General features: G+C 39.1%; 4 protein-coding genes and 1 long non-coding RNA gene across 9 annotated transcripts in view; 3 read left to right on the top strand and 2 right to left on the bottom strand.

Annotated features, from left to right (window-relative positions):
* Positions 1-75: 75 nt before the first annotated feature.
* Positions 76-2,383, top strand: lyve1a (lymphatic vessel endothelial hyaluronic receptor 1a). Of its 2 annotated transcripts, none has more exons than XM_049717747.1 (6): positions 76-244; positions 312-489; positions 567-706; positions 1,648-1,791; positions 1,878-1,950; positions 2,042-2,383. In XM_049717747.1, exons 1-6 carry the CDS (start codon positions 160-162, stop codon positions 2,106-2,108), a joined length of 687 nt encoding a protein of 228 aa, XP_049573704.1. In that variant the 5' UTR covers positions 76-159; the 3' UTR covers positions 2,109-2,383. The 2 variants fall into 2 exon arrangements, with proteins under 2 accessions (XP_049573704.1, XP_049573705.1); XM_049717748.1 differs by having other exon boundaries at positions 1,878-1,954; positions 2,046-2,383.
* ampd3a (adenosine monophosphate deaminase 3a) lies at positions 2,189-9,369 on the bottom strand. Of its 2 annotated transcripts, none has more exons than XM_049717746.2 (15): positions 9,316-9,369; positions 7,602-7,824; positions 7,004-7,190; positions 6,599-6,764; positions 6,311-6,530; positions 5,975-6,104; positions 5,696-5,890; positions 5,488-5,619; positions 5,180-5,343; positions 4,979-5,105; positions 4,647-4,810; positions 4,456-4,576; positions 3,520-3,693; positions 3,212-3,322; positions 2,189-2,916 (listed from the first exon to the last, which is right to left on the bottom strand). In XM_049717746.2, exons 2-15 carry the CDS (start codon positions 7,820-7,822, stop codon positions 2,764-2,766), a joined length of 2,265 nt encoding a protein of 754 aa, XP_049573703.1. In that variant the 5' UTR covers positions 7,823-7,824; positions 9,316-9,369; the 3' UTR covers positions 2,189-2,763. The 2 variants fall into 2 exon arrangements, with proteins under 2 accessions (XP_049573703.1, XP_049573702.1); XM_049717745.1 differs by lacking the exon at positions 9,316-9,369 and adding an exon at positions 8,463-8,601.
* On the top strand, positions 4,471-8,672 carry LOC125967062 (uncharacterized). Its single transcript, XR_007480657.1, has 2 exons — positions 4,471-4,591; positions 7,739-8,672. It is a non-coding gene; the product is annotated as an uncharacterized lncRNA (long non-coding RNA).
* Positions 9,370-12,700: 3,331 nt separating the features above from the next.
* Positions 12,701-15,091, bottom strand: adma (adrenomedullin a). Of its 2 annotated transcripts, XM_049717750.1 has the most exons (4): positions 14,940-15,091; positions 14,227-14,329; positions 13,987-14,100; positions 12,701-13,890 (listed from the first exon to the last, which is right to left on the bottom strand). In XM_049717750.1, exons 2-4 carry the CDS (start codon positions 14,319-14,321, stop codon positions 13,587-13,589), a joined length of 513 nt encoding a protein of 170 aa, XP_049573707.1. In that variant the 5' UTR covers positions 14,322-14,329; positions 14,940-15,091; the 3' UTR covers positions 12,701-13,586. The 2 variants fall into 2 exon arrangements, with proteins under 2 accessions (XP_049573707.1, XP_049573706.1); XM_049717749.1 differs by having other exon boundaries at positions 12,701-14,100.
* A 2,643-nt stretch (positions 15,092-17,734) lies between these two features.
* Positions 17,735-23,399, top strand: part of sbf2 (SET binding factor 2) — a 60,221-nt gene continuing 54,556 nt past the window's right edge. For both annotated transcript variants that reach the window (XM_049718963.2, XM_049718962.2), the window contains exons 1-2: positions 17,735-17,888; positions 22,055-22,146. In XM_049718963.2, coding sequence (XP_049574920.1) covers positions 17,834-17,888; positions 22,055-22,146 — 147 coding nt within the window. In that variant the 5' untranslated portion in view covers positions 17,735-17,833. The remainder of the gene's footprint in view (positions 17,889-22,054; positions 22,147-23,399) is intronic.

The raw sequence follows: 23,399 nt of genomic DNA, 5'->3' as shown, positions 1-23,399 counted from the left end.
CTTCCCTCTTCCCCTTCCTTTCCGTTCTGGCAACGGGCAAAGTGTCCACACAGCCCGATGAGAGCATATCACCTCTATTTAACCCTGCCTATTTGGCTGCGACGCACACAGAGAGCTCAACCATTTGCCCGCGTTCATTTGTCTCCATCAGCAGAAGCCATGAAGAGCCTTTTCCTTTCTCTCACTGTGGCGCTGTTTGCCACGGCAGTCTTCTCTCAGCAGAATATCACAATCAACCTGCGAGGTAAAGCTCTGTCTGTTTCATAACTTCTTTGTGCTTCCAAAAATGACATTGTGCATGTTCTTGACAGTGTTCCCAGCAAAGAGCATCGCCGGAGTGGTCCAGCTAAGCCTTATCAATGACCAAAACGAGACAGAATACGCCTTCAATGTCACTGAAGCGCGAGACATCTGCACTAATCTTGGATTCAGCTTTGCCACCAAAGACCAAGTCAACGAAGCCCTCAACAGGGGTTTAGAAACTTGCAGGTAAGACTGAATCAAACACAAAGTGTAATTTAACACCCCAAAAAAATGAATGTTTTTTTTCCATTTTTCTTCTTAAGGTTTGGCTGGATTGATGAGCATTATGCAGTCATCCCTCGTATCAAGGCACTTAAGAACTGCGGCCAAAACAAAGTTGGCTTGCTCCCATGGAGAGCTGCACTGGACAAAAAGTTTGATGTGTTTTGCTTTATCCAATCAGGTAAAAAGATATAGTTGTCATGATGTAACATCGGCAGCGTTTAAAACATTTACCCGACCAAAAATTGAGAAATCAGCATCATGAAAAGATTCTTTTCATTGTACTAATCTTTTTGCATTTTACCAACTGGAAAGTGGAACTGAATACATTTTTTTATACCTAAATATGGCTCAATTTTTCTAGGATATTCTTTGATCAATTACATTTTTATCTTTTCAAGAATGTATGGAAATACTGTAACTATAAGTTGACATCTTAATCAATATATATTAACGGGCTTTTCTCTTTGTTTGCACAAAATTTGCAATATGATCATGTTTCATGCAATTGCATGCAAGTGGTTGACAACAATATAAAATTAAACAAACAAAAGGTTGACCTTTCACATTAATATTGTCACCCAGTCCTATTCCAGTACATATTTTTTTTAAATTCAGATTACTTCATTAATTTTACAAGTTCTTAGAAAATAGTTGTGCAAACAAAAAAACAGAAGGAAAACAAAAATAGTTGGCAGTACTCATGTTACTAGAAATTTGGTAACCAAAATGAGGTTTCAGTATGAAACAGCACAATCCCACAACAGCGTAAACTGCTAGCACAAGATCTTTCCGTATTATTCAATGATTGCAACAAAATGGAACATGTAAGCAATTAAATCACCATAGAAGTACAGTTCTATTGTATTTAACTTTTAAGTTGAATATATTTGCATTTAATCTTTAAGGAATGTTCATTTTTTTAAACTTTTGTGATTTTCTTTATTTCCTATAAACTATGGTTTCAAATAAGTTTAAATGTCCATTTTAGAAATAAAATGTCTGTCTCGTTTTTAATGAACAAGTAGTTGAGGCAGTACTAGACTTGTACCTTAATATTATACATAATACTGATGTACTTGTGGTGTAATAAATCTCTCCTTGTGTTTTTGCCATGTGCAGAATACACAGATCAAGATCCCATCAACGCTACCCCCTCCGTCTTCAATATCGACCTTTCTTTGACCTCCGACCTGTCTGTGCTGGAGAGCCTGGACGTGTCGCAGTTGGCCCGTTTAGCCAGCAATGAACAGAGCTCCGGGAAAGGTTCGCCGAATATCTCCATTACACAAAACACACGATTGTTAACTCCCACATGGGACCAATACACCCGTCACGTTTGACTGTTCCAGGAAAAGTGGTGCTCATCTCCTCAGTGTGTGTTGTTCTCCTCGTTGCAATCGCTGTCTTTGCATACATGAAAGTGTAAGTTGCCTTATCTTGGAACAATCCTTTTTTGTCTATTTACAATGACTTTGCAATGTCATTCAATGTGACAAAATGTATTTGTGAACAGGAAGAGGCGATCCCAGAGAGCTGACGTGATTCAAGAGTGTGGAGACGTCATCGAGATTGCAAGTTAAACGATGACTTCAAAATATTGGCCGGTTTGATTTCACCTTTAATGAGTTTGCACGTCTGATTTTGCACCGCGCCTATTGTACTTTTGTTAAAGGCAGCAGCTTGTAAGGATGTATATAGCCTCTACATCACAATCACAATCGTTTTGAAGATTGATTCTTTGTTTTTATTGTTTCGATATTGCAAATACGTGCAAGTAAATGAGACTTTAAAGAATTTGACTATATATCATTTATCTGTGTGTAATGCTCCAAACTAAAGTATGTGCAAAGCTCTCTGACATGCTTCTTGAGTCTTCTGTAAACGTCTCTCACGCTTCGAGTATCCCCAACACACAACACAATCTGGAGTGCAAATATTTATATAACGTGGCTTTGGTTGAACATGGGTATTTCAATTGTGTGTAGGAATAAAATCTGAAATAATTGTGAGAGTTTTAAAGTACTGTCTGTGCAAAAAGTAGTAATGTGCTTTTGAGAGTGTTGTGGTAGTGTGAGATCGCTTCAGTATTTTGCGTGTGATCCTTTCAGTGTGTATTTAAATGTTTCAATAGTGTGTGCAAAAAAAAAGACAAGCATATGTTTTTCAGTATTTGAGTAAAGTGTGAGAGCATTGGTGTGTTTGTGAGAGTGTTGGAGTAATCATGACCAATGTCCCTCATTCCTTGACAGCGTCTACAAGGAAACTGAGTTCATTGCACAAAGTTTCATGTCGGTAGGCCATGCGGATCTGAGCCACATTGGTGCGGCGAATGTCATTTCCCTCGGGTCCGTCTTTCAGGTAGTTCACCCCCAAAAAGTGCTTCTTGTCCTGGAAATCAGAAATACCAAAATATCTGTTCTTAGATGATCACTCCTCTGGCTTTCCAAGTCAACACCCTACGAACTACGGCAAAGTAATAGTAAATCTATAAAGATTTTAAAGTAAAAACATAATACTGATAGATAGATAGATAGATAGATAGATAGATAGATAGATAGATAGATAGATAGATAGATAGATAGATAGATAGATAGATAGATAGATAGATAGATAGATAGATAGATAGATAGATAGATAGATAGATAGATAGATAGATAGATAGATAGATAGATAGATAGATAACCTGGTCAGAAAGTCCACATTGCAGCACGCTGTTTCTCGCTATTTCACACACATCACACGTGCTGAGCTTCCACAGCTGAGCTGCAATAGCGTATTCCTCCATCAGTGGCTCCTGTCAGCAAGAAGCTCAGTATTTGTTGTTGTAGACATATATGAGAACTAGAATTAGTGACTAGATTCAATTCTACAATCACCGTCTCTACAATATAGACATTATCAACACAATTGTTTTAATTAAATGACTCGAGTCAACGTGCACTGAAATGCAGGTCTGAAACCACACAAAACAATTACTGCAGTGATACTTACCTTTGTGTAGTGGAACTGCATTGGGTCATCTGTAGACAAGGACACGCAGAGGCCTTTGTGTAGGAACTCTCGCAGAGGGTTTTTGGAATATTCCAAGAATAGGCTGTTGTTGCTCAATGGGGACATTGCAATAGGTACTTGGGCCAAGTAATACAAATACTGAAGCACGGGGCTCTAGAAGTGGGGAATAAAATACATGCTCTTTTATATTTTATACATTATGAAAAAATGTTGTATGAAATATAAAACGGGACAACATAGTTTGTGCTGATAGACGTTGGTGAATCCCTCAAGATTGTTTTTTTGTTGTAAGCTTGCTGTGTTGCAGTGGCCAATAGAGGGTGCTAGGTCACCAGTTTACTTTTCAAATAAAAATACACATAATAAAATCATATTTTGAATTATCAAAGTCAAAGTCAGCTTTATTGTCAATTTCTCCACATGCCAAAGATGTCTGTTTTAAGATGGGTAGGATAACATTCTAGCTTGGTTTTTGTGCACACAGCACCTTAATTGGCGTTTGTGCATTCCCTGCCAGGATTACTTTTTTTTTTTTTTTTTTTTTTTATGTTTTACTCCTCATCCTACCACTGCTAATTACTAACTGGTTGCTTGCATACTCTTCTGATGACTTGGTGTGGTTGTGCTTTCTTAGTCATATTGCAGACAGATATAGCCAGGACTTCACTAATCACTCCTGTTTAGGATAGAATAAAATAAACGACAGTAGATAAGTTTGAAATGTTGCACTGCTTGAAAGTTCTTTAGTGTGAAGCAAACATGAAGTTGTTGCATGCGCTATGCAAAAGCATGTTCTGCTCACTTTCCAGCTCCCTCAAGAGGGTCATTGGCCACTGAATTGTCATCATGTGTGTTTTGCCAAGTGGTTAGTGCCGACGCCAACAACCCAGCTGACAGTTGATTAGTGTGAAGTACCTTCTTCAAATTGAGCCCATGTGAGATGTTGTCGGCTGTGAGGAATGCGGATACCAGATGAGTGATGGAGCCCGCTTCTCCGCAATGAGGGCGAAACTGGAAGGTGCTCAGCCCACGTTCCCTGCGGACCCACAAGGTGAAAACGAAACGCTTTCAACAACCCATATTTCGAAGACAAGATGAGCTCTTACCTTCTGAGATTGTTGAGCACCATGATGTTTGCATACATGTGGAAGAGGTAGTAGCTGTACGGAGGGTTGTCATCTCCGGTCCAGTCTTCTGGCTTTGGGCTCCGAAATGAGAACATGTGATCGCTATGTTTGGACTCGTCGTCAACGCTGTCAAAGCCTGATACCTGTGGAAGGAAAACAAAAGAATCCCAAGGTAGAAATGAAATGTAACAAGTTTTTCGCTGACAGACTTATCACTGAATATGAAAATGTTGACATAATCAAGAGTCTGGGGACAAATTTGAAATCTGATTGTTTAGTTTAAAGAAATCTGTACATGCGATACAACTTACATATTTGAGGAAAACATGAAGTTCTTTATGACTTTGCGGGTGAATGGTTGCCTCAAAGAGGGGAACAAAAACATTCTCCAGCATCTTGGCAAAATTAGGCACCAACTTCTTCGCCTTGAAAATGTCACTAAACACAATATTTTCTCATCAAGGAAATGTTAAAAATTTTAGGAATATATTAGGCAAATGAAGAAGACTCACTATATTCTTGGCACTTGAATCATCCACCTCATATTTGGAGAGTATACTTTGTGCAGAATGAACCACTTAGCCAGGTTGTGCCACTCCTCTGGGGCGCGTCCGTAGATGGACAAGCGTGGCTCTGCGTGCTGATATTTACTCTCCTCCAAGTCGTGGGCCACTTCCTGTTCAAGGTGTAAATGGAACGTGACCAAAAGTCAGCTCTGCTCTTTCCATTTCAATGTGATCTATCAGAACAGTGTTTTTTTTTGTTTTTTTTTAAATTAGCCCTCTATATTGCACTTCTTAAAAACATCAAACAACTTTACCTTTATTATGTGAGCGAAATACTCGCCATTGAGATGGTTGTCTGTTTTGAGAAATATTTCTCTGAGTTCACTGGCTCCAACGGGATTATACTTTGAATTGAATTTATCAAAGCGATGGAACGTATGCCTTCCCTGTGGAGATTATGCACACAATGAGCAATTTATCCAGGTTTTGGATATATATGCGGTATATATATCGCTTGCTTACAGCATGTACGTCTAGCGAGTCCACAGTAAGGTCATAGGGGTCCATGTTGAGGTTGTGGAACACCTGCTCAAGAGTCAATTCCTGCCCAGCGGATTCCATGACCACGCGGTCCGAATCGGTGTTGTATGTTTTCTGAATGAACGTAAGAAGGTGCTTCTGAGACATGCACGCTGCTGCATGAATGTGTGTATCCACCTGTGTGGAAAAACACTGGCTCAGATTCTTTTGGGTTTTTTCTTTTCACAATTAATGGACTCATGTGCGAGGAAGTATGTCAACCTTTCTCACGTTGTAGAAATCTCGGTGTGGAACACTTTTTAGTTCCTTGAGCTCAGCCATCTCATTGAGCATTTCATGGAGGTGGAACTTGGAGCTCAAGAAATTGAGTCGTCTGTGGCAGTAGGTTTTTCTAAAAATCACAAAATGTTAGATTTTGTATAAGGGTGACATGTAAGATAAAACTAAAATCAAGTAATAAATTACCTCTCACACACATACAAACTGAAACTGCTTCATATTCAACAGGTTTGTGAGAACCCGTTTCCCCTCTTGTGACACGACAGCATCTACACAACCAGCATAAATAATAGCTGACACTTTGTTGTGTCAACTTACGTGGGTCCATCTGCAATCATTGCCAGTACATGACTAAGATCAATCGCAAAAGTCTCCAGGTCTGGATAAGGAAGGTCATGCGGACGCTTCTCTTGGAGATCCTCAGCGCTATCATACACGTGCACTATTCCATCCACCAGTCGTAGTTCATAGGTCAGGTTCTCCGGGATGTTTTCCATACTGTACGGGTCCTCATTCTCCGTTGGACATGGACACATATCTGGAGAGACCACGACAAAGTTAACTTTACACCAATCAGTGTTTATTTTCTCACATATATCCTAAAACCTGGTTGAACGTCCTCCTCTTCACTCCATCTGACATTTTCAGCCCTGCGAAGGAACTGCGCTGTGGTTCTGCAGAATCTGTGGTAGGCCAGTTTGGAATATTTCTCACGAATCAGCAGAGCCTTAAGAAGACTTTTGGCAGCCTGTTCATAGTCTTCCACTGTAATCTGAATAAAAAATGAAGACACAATTAATTAGCAAATAGTTGCTAGTCGTATAAATTCATATTTATTTGAATACATATATTTACAAACATTCTGGATGTGCTGGAATGGATTAATGGTTTCCATCATTTCAATGAGTAATGAAGTCAATCTACTATCATCACTGAGTGTATCTCAGATATGTTTGTGTGTGCATGTGTGATTGTGAGCCAATCCTCGTTTTTCCTGTTTTGTATACTCACTCCTGCACAGTAATCACCACTTATCGTAACCCTTTGGTAATCAGGGCAATATTCAGTGATAGATGAGCACAGCGAGCTGGAGCTTGGAGACAGGTATGGCGTAGGAGCCCTTGGCCATGTCCAGTCCAGATTCCCTGAGATCTGCATGGACATGGACTGGGAACGAATCATCTTCAAGCTTTTGCGCCTGTAAAACGAGCAACAATTAATTTAAATACTATCGAGGTCAGTCTGATTTGATGTCTGAGGAACTTCGAAATGCATGAGGCCATGCACTTGGGAATTCCATCAAAACTAAAGGTAAACCCTCGCTTATTCACAGTTTGGAATTGTTTTTTACTTGTTAACTTGTTTCACCTGTATATGTGCTTAGTTCAAAACAAAAGCATTACTTTGGTGGCATCTTGGTGACACGGAACTATGTTGAAGTAAATTAAAGAGCTTCATCCAAACAGGTAGTGCTTAGGTGCCATCTTGTGGCTTTTATAGGGAACTATAAACTAGTGCTGAGTGGAAGGCTCCTTTGTCCAAATTGGGTCAGTTTCTTTTTTTTCCCTATCAAGCTATACTTTTGGTCAGTTACATAAGCAAGGCCTACCTTTTGGTGCTCTCCTCAGACTGCAGTTCCGCCAGCTCCTTAAGCAGTTCGTGCTCTTTGGCTTGCTGGAGGCCAATGGGGCAGTCCTCTGGAACCGTGAAAATGGATAATGCATCTTTATTGTCCTCTTCTTTCAGGGCCGATGCATACACCTTTTCCGCCAGCAGTTGGTTCTCCTCATCAGCCTCACTCAGAGTTACCTTGGGGAATTGGCGAGGCATGTCTGCATGTGAGAAGAAGCCAAAGTAAAGTGAGTTGTAACATAAACTTGCATGTACAGTGGGGGAGGACTCGCCCTTCTTGCCAGAACAGGAGTTGACTAGGTTTACTGTTTTGTAAACAAGAAAATCCGCACACAAGACAGTTTGTGGGACATTATGTCGGCAGGCTGCTGCATACACTCCCACCTGGGGAGGCTGAGTTGTTCAGCAAGCAAAGCAAATTGACTTGCAAATACTCATGTCCATTCACTTTCCCGATTTTACTGTTATGTGTCATTATATTACTGATGGGATGAAGTGTGGAGCAGAAGTTTGTTAGCAACAAAAACATTCCATAATATTGATTATGAAAAACTGAAAATTTAACCTGTGTGCAGATAAATTATAAATATACTTGCTCTGTCTTACATTTTAGGAGCCTCTATTTAGGGGCAGTCTGGAGCTTTGCAGACAAGCTGAGTTGAAAGTTGTTATTTAAGCCATCGTTTGTGAGAGTGCTTCCAGGAAGCTTGCAATCCAGACATTAAGTATTATTGATGTAGCACATTATCAAGAAATATGATAGGCTCGTACTGTTATATTGACCTGCAAAAAGCGAGCTTTTCAATTATTCAGTAACTCGAATGAAATTTATACTTACTTTCACAAGCAATCTCTTTTGCCTGCTAGCTTTTGGTAATGGCATTGGATCTTGCTTACCGACTTGAGACAAAGGGATAGTAAACATGCAGTAGGAAAGCTGTAGAGAGGACTCGTCTAGTTATATCCTAAGGCACAACTTGTTGAAATAGCACTGATTCATATTTCATATTTTCTTTCCCAGAGGACATTAGGATCAATGAGGCTCAAATACAGTAAAGTGCACTCGGTCATGATGTATATACATCACAGCCACTTTGACTGTGATTTAAAAAAAAAAAAAAAAAAATCAAACATAGACCATACACAAAATGTACTTTATTAGAAACCCGTTTGTTCACGATTGCATTATTTTTATTTTTTATTTTTATTAGTTTGCAGTGGTGATAAACGGTGCAACATCATAATGAGATCTGTTTATTTTTGGTATTGTTGGTCGTTAGCGAGGGTGGGAAAATTGTTTGACAGCTGTATTCTGGTTTTAGGTCAGCAGGTGGCAGCGTAATATCACAATTTATCTTAAAATACTAGTTAAATCTGAATGAACAGTGCATTGGCCGTAACGTGAATGGCCCCTTGCAATTTTGCTTCAATACAAGAGCTGTATCAAAGATTATTTGTTTCTAATATTTTTCCTTAACATCACTTCACATGATAGTCAATAAAAAAACATGCTCATTATATTGTCTACACTGCTGCAAAGTAGAAGCCCAAAACTAGATATCCATCCATTCATTTTCTAAATGACATCATGTTTTCATTATAATGTGAACTTAGCAGGACATTTTTATATATATATGCCGATATGTGCAACCCGCCAGCATGATTACGCATTTTCAAATAAATTCACTCACCGCTTCAGAGTTTGAAGTGTTTGTAAATAGTGGACATGTTTCCCTTTGAGAAACGGCGACTCACGCCTCATTCAAGTACTTGATACCTCATCCACCATCCTACACCCACGTCACTCCATCCTTAACTCCTTCATTGCCACAAAAACATCAGCCTGACAAATGGGATGACCAAATAGTCATTCTCTAACAGCATTCAATTTTTTGTTTCAATGTTAAATGTGTGTGGCCTAAAACAATTTAGACATCACCCACCGATTTTATTTTTAAAAAATGACTGGAAATGGGTCAACAACATGATTGCTGCCGAACCATCTTTACGATCCTTTATGTCAATCAATGTTGGCTGCTATAATGCCTGAATAGGGCTGATGAAACATTGTGAGATGAAGTTCTTTTCTCCTCGTGGAATCCCTGGAGACTCCATGAAGTTCCTACTGGGCGCCATAAGCAGTCAAAAGCCCGCAGTCCCTAATTTAGCCAGGCAGAGTTTAGATTATGAGGCTAATCCTCTCAATCCAGGTTATCAGTGTACTTTTAGAGTTGGCTTTAGAGTACTGACAATGAGCCGCCTGTATCGCTTTAATGGACATCAGAGTTTGCACAACTGATGATACACACACCCTATCTCCTCCTTTTAGTAGTGCACACTCGTCTAACACATCGGTTATCTGAAGACTTTCATTCTTTTTAACTTAACATGCACGTTGAGCTGCACTGATGAGTGTCTCTGTGCTGTGATCACGGCAGTGAGCGTCATCAGCTCATTGGCTTACTGAAGTGGTGAGTACCGCACATAATTAGAGTACAGTGACTGGGCCAACTCCTGGTTAATTGAGTCTTATCATGACGCAAGTTTTCACATGTATTTGTCACACATTCACATCCTTGAAACTACAGTTAACTCACATTTTAAATGTGGAATTATATTGTAGAAGACTTAAATGTTTGTCATGTTTATTGTGTTGCGTGATTCGTTTGCTAGTTTTAGATTATAAGATAATATTATTATTAATATTATTATTAATATTATATATTATTAGATAATACTGTGTATGGCTTCACAAGCCAAGATATTTATGATATAATGATAATCCTGATGCTGTTTTATTTAAAAGTGTGACTTGGCAGGGGAAGATTTTGCTTTTCTAATGAAATGAATTCATAAAAAATATAACGGTAAGTGATGTGCAGTTGTATAGAACATGCACTCGGCATAAAATTGAGAAGCGTCTTGTGCTTTCATTTTGCAAAAATTACAGTAGGCTTACAATTTTAGTAACAACTCTCAGTGTGTTGCATTGACCTTGCCAAAATCTATCACAGTGGCAAACATGTTAAATTAACAACTCTTTTCAATCACATTTGATCACATATATCTGAAGAGAAACATTCTTGTAGAGGTGTTTAACAGATTGTGCAGTCTACTTTCGAGTTCTATGAATGGATGTAGTGAAGATGAATGTCATGTCATTGAAAAGCCACCATTGCATATGACGTTAAGAATGGAATCTGGATGTACTGTACATATTGTTTGCCAAATCAAATTTGTTTTAATTCCATCTAATAAATAGATCTGAGCAAAATAGCAAGAAAATAAACTTGCCAATATGAAGTTGTAACTATTTTTACACACTAGATGGCAATAGAGAATGAATAATTGAAATTCTAAATAGGTCACTTAATGTCACTTTCGTATTCCGCACATTCATTTTTGGTTTTGTACAAATGAAAGTAAATCAAAGAACATCTCCAGCAACATCTCCAGTTTTTTAAATCAACAGCGATGCAACTGTGGTTATAATTTAAACAAATATGCAGAGCTTCCAACATCATAGTGGAAGCATGATTAGCCCAGCTCCCGTGCAAGAAGGTTTAGGTTAGGATTTGGGCTCAAACATAGATTTCTTTCTTTTTTTTTTTTGTTACACAATTTTCAGATTTTCATTTTACTTGTAACTCCATCCTACTCCCACAGTCCTGCACTTGAATGTAAAAATCACTGACTATTCAAAATTTGACCTAGAGTTGTCTCCATGTATTCATAGGTGACCACTGAGGTTGGGATGTGCTCCAGATTCTGCATGGTCTTGAATTGGATAATGAAATTCTTAACCATACAAAAACAAATCTGAAAAATGATATGCTATTATTAAAAGATTAAATTATTGTGTTCATTTCTGATAGCACGTTCCTACCTTCTGGATGATCTCAGAGGGGTTGTCATGGTCCATTAACACGGTCATGCTTGGACTACTTGAATAAATAAAATTACATTTAAAAAAAGTAAACATCATTTATATGAAGTGTAGTGGTTCATTGACCTGACTAACTCCCAACTCCCCCGCTACCCTGACAAAATACATTAGAGAATGGATGAATGATTATTCATTTAAATTCAATGTTGTGTATTTGTTTTACTTGATGTTGTTCATTACTAAGTGTCCAAGGTCTGGCCCAGAAACCTAATTGCTTTTTTTTTTTGCTCGCTGATCATCTATTAATAACATGAAACATGGCCCACAAGAGAATTTTCAAAAATAAATCACTTCAATTTTTTTAAAATAAAAATGTAAAAGAAAAAAAAGTTTTTGTGCATTAAGAAAAATAGTTTTTCCAAATACACAGCACACAATTTTGAATATTAAACAAATCAAGGCTAAATAATTTTCAAATGTTGTTGCTAACAGCTTTATGCTTTTTCCTTAAAAAATAAATTAAACCATTTGTATTCTTTCAATACAGTCACGCACAAAAATTGCATGCAAAAATGTCCTCTGCAACTACTTTGCCATTAGGCTAATGATGTGTACAGTATTGGATTGGTTTGAGCATGTTTCCTAAGCACTGGGTAACGTGACCCTTCTTCATTCCATTTTTTTGCATGAGGCCCCCAGTGGAAAATTTTTGGACAACACCGCTGATAATAAATGAGATCCGCAGCTATGTAGTCCTTCTTTGGCTGCTTGTGTATGAACGCAACGACCAGCAGTTTATTCCTGCGGGAATGTTTGAAGACCCCCCCCCCCATCACACCACCACATCCTCCAACCTCAATTCCAGCCATCTTTTACCAATGAAGACAGATAAAGCTAAAGCCGCAGCATCTCAAGTCGGCTCTGAGATGGCTTAGTCGACAAATATGAGCTGAATCAAGCAGGAATGCGCCTCGCACCCTGTCTGCCCTTTCTTAAAGAAGTGGCTGGAGAGGTGGGAGGTCATAACTGAGGGAATGTAGTAAGATGAGGGGAAACTCTAATGAGAGCCTGTGATCACTTAACAGAGACCAGGTGCTGCCTGTCTTGCTATACTCTAGACAATAGACCGCGCCACTTGTGCTGGAATTTACGGCGGCTGGGAGCAAAAGGAAGTCTGGACAAGGTCAAGGTTTTGTTTGCAAAATGTTTATTACGTGACAATATTATTGCTTTAACACAAATAAAATAAAGAACAGTTACAAATATATAATATACCAAAAAAAAAAACAGTTATCCTATTACCACAGTCTGCAAATGAATATAATGCCCATATACCGTATATTTCTTTCTGTACAAAAATAGTTTTATGCGTATTTAGATGAACGTTCTATATAATATTAAATAAATGAATTCCTATATACATATACAGTATCTCCAATAAAAAAATATGTAAAGATTGCACATGTGTGTGTTTTTTCTTTTTGTACAAATAACAACTTCAAGTATATTTCAATCCATTGTGGACTGGCACATAACTCACAGAATTGAAGGCATTTATTTTCCTTTATACAGTGCCCAAAACTTAATATAGGCTGAGAGTGTTCATCCCCTCGTTTGGCATTGTGACGCACATCATCTTCTCCGGATCATTCATCAGAGTCCAAATGGAAAAGTGCTCACAGCTTTTTATCCTTGCAGGATAGCACTTATCAAAGTGGAGGAGGAATTGTGAGCGTTCACTCTTTTACACCAGAGGGTCAGTCCACTCACTTGGCTAGAAATCAACACTCTTGGAGTCACCCCCTGCCAAGCGGAGAGCAGCACCTGTAGTTGCTCCACGCTGTTCTATCCAGTGTTTTACAGTTGTTCGCTCGCTCCACATCACCGAACAACGAGGTGCAGCGCTTTAAGAAACTCAGTGCAGCCAGTCTCGCTCTGACCTGGTCCCCAGACCTGGAAAAACGCTGGAGAATACTTGGCTAATCGGAGGCATTCAGAGAATTTGAGAACAGAGCCGAGAGTACGCTAACTCTTAGTCCCCCTTGGCTTTTATTCTTCTTTCTTGCAAAGTCCCATTCATGTTTGCCTGAGCAGAGCCTCAAGCTTATGGACCTGGGAGGCAGTGGTTCTCCACACAGGCCTGAGCCTGCCCTGCTCCATCCTCAGCGCAACTCTATGGTCTGGTAGTGAGCGACGTCTGCGGCCATATCCTTGGGGGCTGATCTTGGCAGGGGGGGCGGTGCCAATCCTTAGCGTGTTGTTGAGAGTGTGCAGACGGTGCGCCAGGTCGTGCACTGAGCAGGTCCCCAGATAACAACCCTGTCTTCTTGACTGGTTGGCAGAATTTTTGGACCTCTTGGTTCGTACATGGGGTTCAGTGCTGGAGGACAAAAGAGAAGGAGGTTGAGTCCAGATGCTTGTTTCCGGGACAGATGCATTTAAGTGGCAAATGATGGCTTTGCTTGAAGGTACATACCTGGAATGTGGCAGCATGGTATCCCTGATGTCCTCTTGTCGGACAATGTGCTCAGAGTTTGCCGTCTTGCTCTCTAGATCCCGTCTGAGTCTGCTCCCGAGCCATATGCTTAACCTGAATCAGGGAGGGCAGAAATCCATTAGTCTTAAGGCAGATGATCCATTCATTCATCTCCACAATCATCCCCAGATTTTTTTTTTTTTTTTTGAGTGCTTGTCAAAGGCAGTTGAATCAGCTCACCTCTTTTTTAACTTGGGATTCACTTCAGGTTGCGCACAGTGTGCTGCCGTGGCCACCAGGCAGCAATAGAGGAAGGCCTGGAAGATGAGTTTCATTTTTCCTCCTGTCAAAGCAAGGAAAGATCCAGTTAGTGATTTGCAATCACGCAATTATTACAATTTATCATTTCAAGCTCCCTACTGTGCCGCTATGTGTATTGATTCCTCTAGTACAGTATGCCTGTAAATTAGTAATGCTTACACAAGAGTCCAAAAGCCAAGTTATTTGCACTTATCATTCATTTATTTGAGAAGTTAAGCTAGGGTCACATTTTCCTCAGTTAAGTAAACCTACAACCATGCTTTGGGCCCCTGGCCAATAATGTGAAGGACACTGTCTACTAGAAGCTACCAAAATAGACTTGCCAAAATAACAGTAAAAAAACAGCTATAAAGAATGCAATTTCACTCGCCCTTGTAATCTTCTGTAATTAATAGCAACTGAAATGTTTTTTTTTAGCTGTGCAACACCTCGAAAGAGATTCTGCCACAGACGGCGCAAACATTAAGAGCTGAACTGCTTATATAAGCAGACAGATAACCTGTCCTTGTCTATACACTTGTCCCCTGACCTCAAAAAAGCAAGGATAAAGCCATCAGCTGAGAGCCGCAATCATAGGAAGGTGCTTAGAAAGAAATAGCAAAAGAAGAAGAGGAAAGGGAGGTAAAACATACCTGTAATTCTCACTTGGATGTCAAAGTTCTTCTTTTTCTGGTCAGATAGACAGACGAGTATTCCACAGGTTTGGGGAATATTGCCACTGGTCCTGTTAGGCAGCTGTGTCACTCTGCTAATAGCTACACACCAGACTGGGAGCCTTTTATACAGAAGGTGGGAGGGGCTCACAGACTGACTTTCATCCTCTACCCCCCTCCTGCTCCCAGTGGTGCAAAAAAACACTATGAATAGTTGTAGAATGTTTATTCAATACAGAAAAAGCATAATTAATAAAAAAAGACATTGACTGCTCAGTTTTTGTTATGCATTCTTAAATGGAAAAATTCATATTGGAACCATAAGGTTGATTTCATACTCTTCCATAATTGTGCATGTCAAGTTTAAGGAACGTTTCCATTTTTTTTTCACGCCACTCCCTGATGCAGTGAAGTTCCATGTCACCTTGATGAATGTGAGATTTTTTTCTATAAGAAAAGAATTGGTCAAGTCAATAAACAAGGTAAATATGCCCGACTGTAATCCAATATATTCAAGGCACTTGTTTGTACAAGGTAAATAACTCGCCTTATGCCTTCATTTATTTTACCTTGCTGAGTGAGGTGGAATTTTACAATTATCTAAGAATAAATCTAGAGTTAAAAAAAATCAACTTGAACAATATTGGTCCAGACATGTTTGAATAATTTGGATGATTTGTTGCTTTCAGGAAAGACTTGGCAAATCATTTAATCACGTTTCCTCTCAGGAATGCGTACACAAGAATTTGTCAATGAATAAAATAGAATAGAAAATAATGATATTAATGAGTGTGTGTGTGTGTGTGTGTGTGTGTGTGTGTGTGTGCGTGCGTGTGTGTGTGTGTGTGTGTGTGTGTGTGTGTGTCTGTCTGTCTGTCTGTCTGTCTTTCCGTCTGTCTGTCCGGCCGTCCGTGTGCGCGTGTGCATGCGTGCGTGCGCGCGCGTGTGCATGCGTGCGTGCGCGCGCGTGCGTGTGCATGTGCGTGTGTGTGTGTGTGTGTGTGTGAGAAATGGTCATCTCGTGGACATTCTTTACTACGTTTGTAGAAAATACAGCACAGCACATGGCTGTTGATTATTGTTAGTAATAGTAATTCCCCAAGGTCCTTAGAACTATAAGTTTTTTTTTTTTTTATCAAGCGCAACAGAGTGATTGTTTCGGTTTTAGATTTTCCTTTCAGTTTATAAGGGAAGGGGAAATGTGTTGCAACATGTTTTCTTAATTTGACACAAACGTAGCAATGGACATTCCATCAGCATCCCACAGTTCTATAAATAAATACAGTAATAAATCTTATTCATTTTAGTATCTGAAAAGGGGAACCCTCTGCTAGTAATTGTGAATTTTATATTTATGACTAGATTCACCTCTTTGCAAAATCGAGGACAACACAGAACTGCCAAACACATGTTGTAAACCAGTAGTGACAATTGCCCCCAAGTGATCCACTTACAGGAAGACAACAATTGGAATTGTGAAATGACGAGAGTGAAGCACCGTCTTTGTCTTTGGCACCTTATATAGAATTTTTTTTGGGGCAATCAGAGGATAAGTGACATGGCTTGGCAGTTTTTACTGTAAGTGCGTGTGGCAGGAAACGTGTGTAATTACACTCGTGGATGTCAGGAAAAAGAGCACGTGGAGCCCGAGGGCATGCTTTTGATGACTCACAATATTAATTGATTAATTGTCAAACACGTTATACGTAGTAAGTTTTGTTTAATTCTTGTGTAACGATCAGAAGTACATGAAACACCCACTGTGCATTTCCTCATCTTTTGGCTCCAGTTAAAAGATTTTTGTCTGTTTGTTTGTTTTTGCTGGACTTCGGGGGGTGGCTGCAGAGAGGGACTGATGATGATAGTACATGTTGTCCTTTGTTGTGTTCCTGTTATTTTTAATTTTCACACCCTCAATTTAGTTTGAGGCACTGTTTTCTGTCATTTAGTACTACTTACTAACCATTTGCATGTGCAAAATGACAATACTGGCCCCCATTATGCCCCTGTATAGTGTCCTTTAAGTCTGTTATAATTATTGTATTGGGGCGGGGGGGACAACCTGGGAAACTAGTTGTGCGCTCCTACTAGTACTCATAAGTTAACATCTATCACTGCACTTGTAGTACTTCTAAAGCACAGATGCTAACTATTGTACAGCTTTGTCTCACTAAAATGTAGTTGTCCTTTTAGGATGCCAAAATTGTCCCACTAGTAAGGACTAAGCGTGCACTACTACAAGGAACTTAAAACTAACTTAAACCCTCCAATGGCATTATGATAACCATTTCAAGGTCTGTGCATCATGCTACGAGCAAGGACAAAGAGTAATCTGGAGATCAAGGGCATTTAATAATTGCTCTTTTATTGATTATATTAGGTGCTTGATCTACTAGATTTCCGCTGAACCACAGTTGCTTTATAGCACACTTGTCACCAGCAATGGCCACATGATTCACCCGCAGGAACGCTCACAAAATAGCTCACCGGTGATGGGACATTATGATTTCCTATAATATTGTAGAAGTTTTAATTTGAAAATGTGATGGTACTACATATTGTCATTTCTCTGTTACCCACCTTCACATGATGATCATAAACTAATATAAAAGGGAAATCCCTTTGCATTAATCAAATCCTAAGATGTAGCTCTCAGTTTCAAAAAGGGTGGTGGTCCCTGGTATAGGATGTTAGGCAGGTCCCCTAGTCTGAGGGCCAAAGCGGCATTCACTGTATATTTGGGGTCCACGCCCATGCAGCGAGCGCTGTGGTTTACGCATGCGCACTGACGGCCCTACTGTCAAAAATGGCTGTACTTTGGAAGCAGGAAAAATGCTGAATTGTGTTGGCACAGCTCGGGAAAAGCGGCAGACATGGCAAGATTGGCTGATTACTTTGTTGTTGTGGGATACGATCAGGAAAAAGCCGGTAAGTGTGTAAGATCATGCTTTGTGGTCAGATCGACACCCACTGTGTTGATGCTACATAGCTTGGCGACTAGCCTCTGATTAGCCGCATTGCTAACAGGAGAGTTTAGGGACACTCGTTTTTTTCAATAATCAATGCCGCGTACTCTCTCGGGGCCCTAGTGTTGTTCAGAGTAGCACGATTCGATGTACCGATGCGGTTGCAAACCAATGGAATCTTCACGAATCCAAAATGAGGCACATCCTGTCCGCGGCGGTTGTGCTTGTTGGGTGTCACTCCAGGAAAAAGGGACTGCAACCACTGACTATGCTCACAGCAGTTTCGGAGCTGCATACTAATCGGAACCGATTGCCACCAAAAAGCTTTGTTGACATGAGCGAGTTCAGCATTCCATGATCGTCAAGCTGTGCATGCATGTTTTATTAAGTATTGGCTGCTCGGTTTAGTCCTGCCCACTCTGCTCTCTATATTTACACTCTGCTGCAAAAGGGCTTGATGATTTGTTGTCATGTGTTTGTTTTTGCGGAAGACAGCTGCACGTTTTTTCCACGATAGCTGCAATATGCAGCTGTGAATAAAGGCATTCAGTCCTCTTCCCTCTTTTTACCCTCTCTCAAATGTTGATCTGCGTTTGGACAGGGAGTTTCCTCTGCTTCCACTTGTTGTGCCCCAAGTTCAGCTCCAGAGAAAAGATATTCAACTACAGTATCCAAGGACAACCTTGTGAAGTTTTGCAGTATAAGAACTTGAACATTGTGTGTCATTTCAGCGAGTACTCTTATGTACCGTTGTATCATGGGGAAGTAAACTTGTTGACAGAATTGTTGAACACAATCAACGGAAGACAGTTCCGATGTGAAATCATGAAGAACTTAATGAATCCCTAGCATGAACTGCAGCAAGTTGTTGCAGCATCTGTGCTTGTCTTTATCATCTGAAAGCATCATGAATTGGAGCTTTGTTGCAAAATCTCAAAGAGTGTTTGTTTTGTGTTGCTGGCTCACTCGGTACACCCACAAACAAGTGCTTTCATTAAAAAAAAAAAAAAAGAATTTGACCTTTTATCGTTTTTTTGTCTGCATCAACTACTTATTCACACTGATATCAATGAAATGTGGGCAACCTGGGTTCACTGATATCAGATATGTAGACTTGAAGTTGCCCCTTGCTGTGAGTTATTGTATGACTTTATACTTTATATACCCTATATATAAAAGTCCTGTCAATAAATGGTTTATTTATAAAATTAGTCAATTTATTCTATTACAAAAAATAATAAATATTGGTAGTTGTCTTTTGAATAAGATGTAATTGACATTAAACTTAAAGTAGCCACTCAAATGCATATCAAATTAGTACCCAGAAATAGCTCTCATTTTCAAAAATGTTGAAAATATCTCGTACTTAATTGTTGTTTATTTGAAAAATGTTGTGTGGATTGTAGAACATTCCTCTCTCTCGTGCTTAGTTGTTGTTTATTTGGTTAAGATTATATTTGATTGAGATCATCTAAGGCTGTGACTCAAACCATTTCATAACTTTGAAATTGTCATTCTGATCACATTATAACTGTCAACTAACAACAGGAGATTTAATTTAGATTTTTTTTTCTTGTGACTGCCATTCTTTGAAATGCTTTCACGTGTTGTGGTTTGTTTTATGAAAATATGTTATTTTAATCCCATAATCTGGTTTGTTTTATAGGCATGGAGACAAAGAAATGTTGAAATAATGGCTTGGCATGACTGGAGAGCTATTCACAAATGTACTACAAATATACCGCTTTTGTATTGTCTTTTTTTTAACAATCAACAATTTCCTGTTTGCAGTGTGTCTACTAAATATTTAAGTTTGCCCGCAACTCTCATGTGGATAAGCGGCTCGGAAGATGAATAATGAATATTCATGAGTGCATTTTGCTATTGCTCCTTTCTTTCCGCATTTGACATTTTCTGGTCCGTTCCAGACTGGGTATTGACCCTGACCACTATGGAAGAGTTCCTTCCTTTAGAGTTGTAAAGGTAAAAACTGATAGCCGAGAACCTACAAAGGAAACTCCACTGACAATTATGACCGCAGCAAGACATGACGCCTGTTGATAAGATTGAACAGCCAGACCTTTGTTTTTCTTTGACTATGCAAATTATACTCAAATTTAAGGCAGCGAACGTGCAACCTTATAGTCAAATATGACATTTATTAGGCATGTGATAAATTTAAACATAAGGTCAAATTGACGCATCACTTGAGAATATGTTGATAGTATGGGGCAGTGCCCTTCAGCCTTGGAAATAGTGAAAGCAACCACATGTGGGAATGTAACTAAATCTGAACATAGGGGGAAGCTTGGCCAGTTTTAAAACATTGTCACACTTTGTTTTGACTAAATAAATACAAGTTCAACTTTGCTTAAATAGCTGACTTTTTTTGTTTTGCCCACATATGAAAAGACAATATATAATGTATACTCAACAATTTCACAAGCACTTTAACCACAACCGTAGCTGTAAAAAAAAAAAGTGCTTTACGTAAAATAAACAAGTAAAATAAGAATACAATGAAGAACTAATTAAAATGTTTTCTAAGTGAACTTTACAAGAACTTCCTTTTGGCATGCAGGAACTACAGATTTTTTTCATGTTGTTTGTACACTCTTAGAAAATACACTGTACACTGCATACAAACTTCTAGTGAAGGATTTAAATAGCTTTTTTGTTTTTTAAGACTTCATCCTTCCATCTTGGGAGCGGCTGTTAAAAATAGCATGTGTCTTCTCCGCCTGGCTTCTATTATTCTTTCGGATGGTGTTCTTTTTATATCAGGGAGGTAGCATTGGAGAGCGCAGCTTGTTTTAATACGAGAGAGTCGCCTCATGGAATGTGAGGAATTCCGTCATTTATTTTCATCCTCGCTCGAAAATTGGGACTGAGCATACGATTTTGATTAGAAGAACTGTAAAATCCAAAACACACGTAACTGTCATGCAGACTGCTGTTTTACTAGCATTACTACTATTCCTGTACTTACTGAATACGGGAATAAAGTTACTCCAGCTCGTGTGATTAAGCCAACACACGGTACTCAATTCAGCAATGCCCCAAAACCTTATGGTGATTTTTGCTCTCTTTAACACAGTGTGGCAAAAATGAAGGAAATTGTTCCAATACGGTCACACAGAGGCTGAATTAACCTTGTGAAATGGATTAATTACGGAAATAGGGGGTGCAAAACCAAACTCATCTTGACATGTCGTGTAATAGCCAAACAAACAAAAAGCCATTCGTGTTGTTGAGTAGTGTTATGTTGTTGCAGGTAACATTTAACATTTTTATATTAATAATGTACTTTGTGTACAAGCTGTAATTGAGCTATGTCGAGGCCTTTCCAGTTTAACAGCAGTTCGGTCTAATTAATAAAATATGTAGAATTTTGTGTAAATAAATTCCATCTCTGGGCTAACTTAGGCGTGTGCCAAAATGTTGCCCATAAATCGTGTCACTCCGCTTAATAGTAGAGAGATAGAGTTTACAGATCACAGTAGAAAAGAGTTTTTCCACACGAGTTTGTCAGGTTTTTTGTTTGGCTGTCTTACTTAAGAGGGTGGTTTTAGTGCAGCTTTCAAATAACGTTGGACAAGAGGAAGCCAATGAATTTTGGGGTGGTGCCATTTCGCCTCGGAAAGAGGGACTCTAGTAAGGGAACTTATATCTGCGCATTGGGGAAGTTTGGCAGTTGATGAAGACATTAGCAATTTTTTTTTTACCACATCAACACTTTCTAAGATTTCAAAAAGCCAGAACTATGTCATTAGTATTTTAAAATTTGCGAAAATTTGCGAAATCTATTTTGCCCTAGTAAAAATACATCTTGGCTATAAGCAAGGACAGCTAGCTCAGATTGTGTTCTGTTTGGCCACATTTCCAATGTCAAATAATAAATATTTTGTGTTCTTTTATATATAGAATAATGTCGCAGTGCTTTCGGCAAGTGGATGGATGGATGGATGGATGGATGGATGGATGGATGGATGGATGGATGGATGGATGGATGGATGGATGGATGGATGGATGGATGGATGGATGGATGGATGGATGGATGTCAGACGAATGATGATTTATTTGAGTCTTTAATATTATATTGCACTCTTTGTCCATTTGAATTGGCAGGTTCAGGAGAGGGATGTGGCTGTGGCAAGATCATTCAACGATTCCCCAAGAAGGACTGGGAGGGGACAGCCTTCCCTCAGGGGGTGGAGATGGTAAGTGATAACACGTTCATGAACTAATAGATTTTTTTGGATGGGGAATTTTTTTGTCTAGTTATTAAAAGAAAAAATCTATGCTGAAATGTGTGTGCCTCTGTTTGTGAATGTTACAGTCTTTGAACCGCTGTCTTATTTTGTTATTAGGCTGCAGTGGAGAGGTCTGTATTGAAAAGAGTACATTTTACTAATAATGATGGTTAATTTATTTTGAACTTGAACTTATTATTAAACACATTATTTTAGTTTAAAAAATGTCTCTCAAAATTGAAAAACGTTTTTTAAACGGATTGTGATTGTCCAGAGAGTTTTTGCTGCATTTGCACATTTGTTAATCCCAGAGAAGAGTGATTGAGAATCTACGAGATTTAAGGCAAAATAGCATTAGTCAATCCCAGAGAAGACCTTAGGGAATTAAGCAAGTTCATAATTTTGGATTGGCTTTCCCATTATTTGAATTGAGCCCTTTCTACATTGGTGAGACCAACCCACCCCCAGTGAATTCACATCTAATGGACAACAGAATTTCCTGCCACATTCATCATGAACTGTTTACGCAAAAGTTCTTCCTGTGCTCAGTAATTAGGAAGCTTTTCAAATTTTCTGAATAATTGACCCTCTTGGTCTTGCCTTTGGTGATACTAAGATTGTCTTAGTTGCTTCTTGCATTTCTGGAAGGCCATTGGGGGTCTGTGACAGGGGGTCTATTAACCGTATTGCCAGGACATTCCAGTGGAGCAACACATGCTTGCTTATCTCAATGGATGAAAACCTCTCAGTCTTCTTCATAAAAATATCTGTAAACTATCTTTCTGTAAAGGATGTTGGCGTGTCTCATATCAATTTTGTTCATTTGTCTTGGATACGGCATTCTGGTAAGCTCAGTGGTCTTGGCAGTGAAGGAGTGAAAACCACATGATGACTTCTCATTGCAGTACAGCTCTTGGAAGAACTGATCATGATATAGTGCCGTTGTGTTTTGATTTGTGTGATTCTTTATATCACGTCCCACAATGCGGTTGTGTTAAATTTACTCTTTAACACCGTGGTATGTACACTTGGTTACTTATACTTGAAGAACAAAGAAGTCAAGTCTTTAAATGTCACCGTAAAATCTGCTATTTGTAGAGGCATAAGTGACAAAGCTTGACCTTGCTTAGAGCTTCAGAGACGATTCTTGAGTTGTTCAGATTCAGTGTATAATTTATGCATACATATTTTCCACTCTTGGCCATTTACTCACAAATCAA

Source organism: Syngnathus scovelli, chromosome 4, assembly GCF_024217435.2.
Source record: "Syngnathus scovelli strain Florida chromosome 4, RoL_Ssco_1.2, whole genome shotgun sequence".
Classification (NCBI taxonomy): domain Eukaryota; kingdom Metazoa; phylum Chordata; class Actinopteri; order Syngnathiformes; family Syngnathidae; genus Syngnathus; species Syngnathus scovelli.
This window is presented reverse-complemented; position numbering and strand designations above follow the sequence as displayed.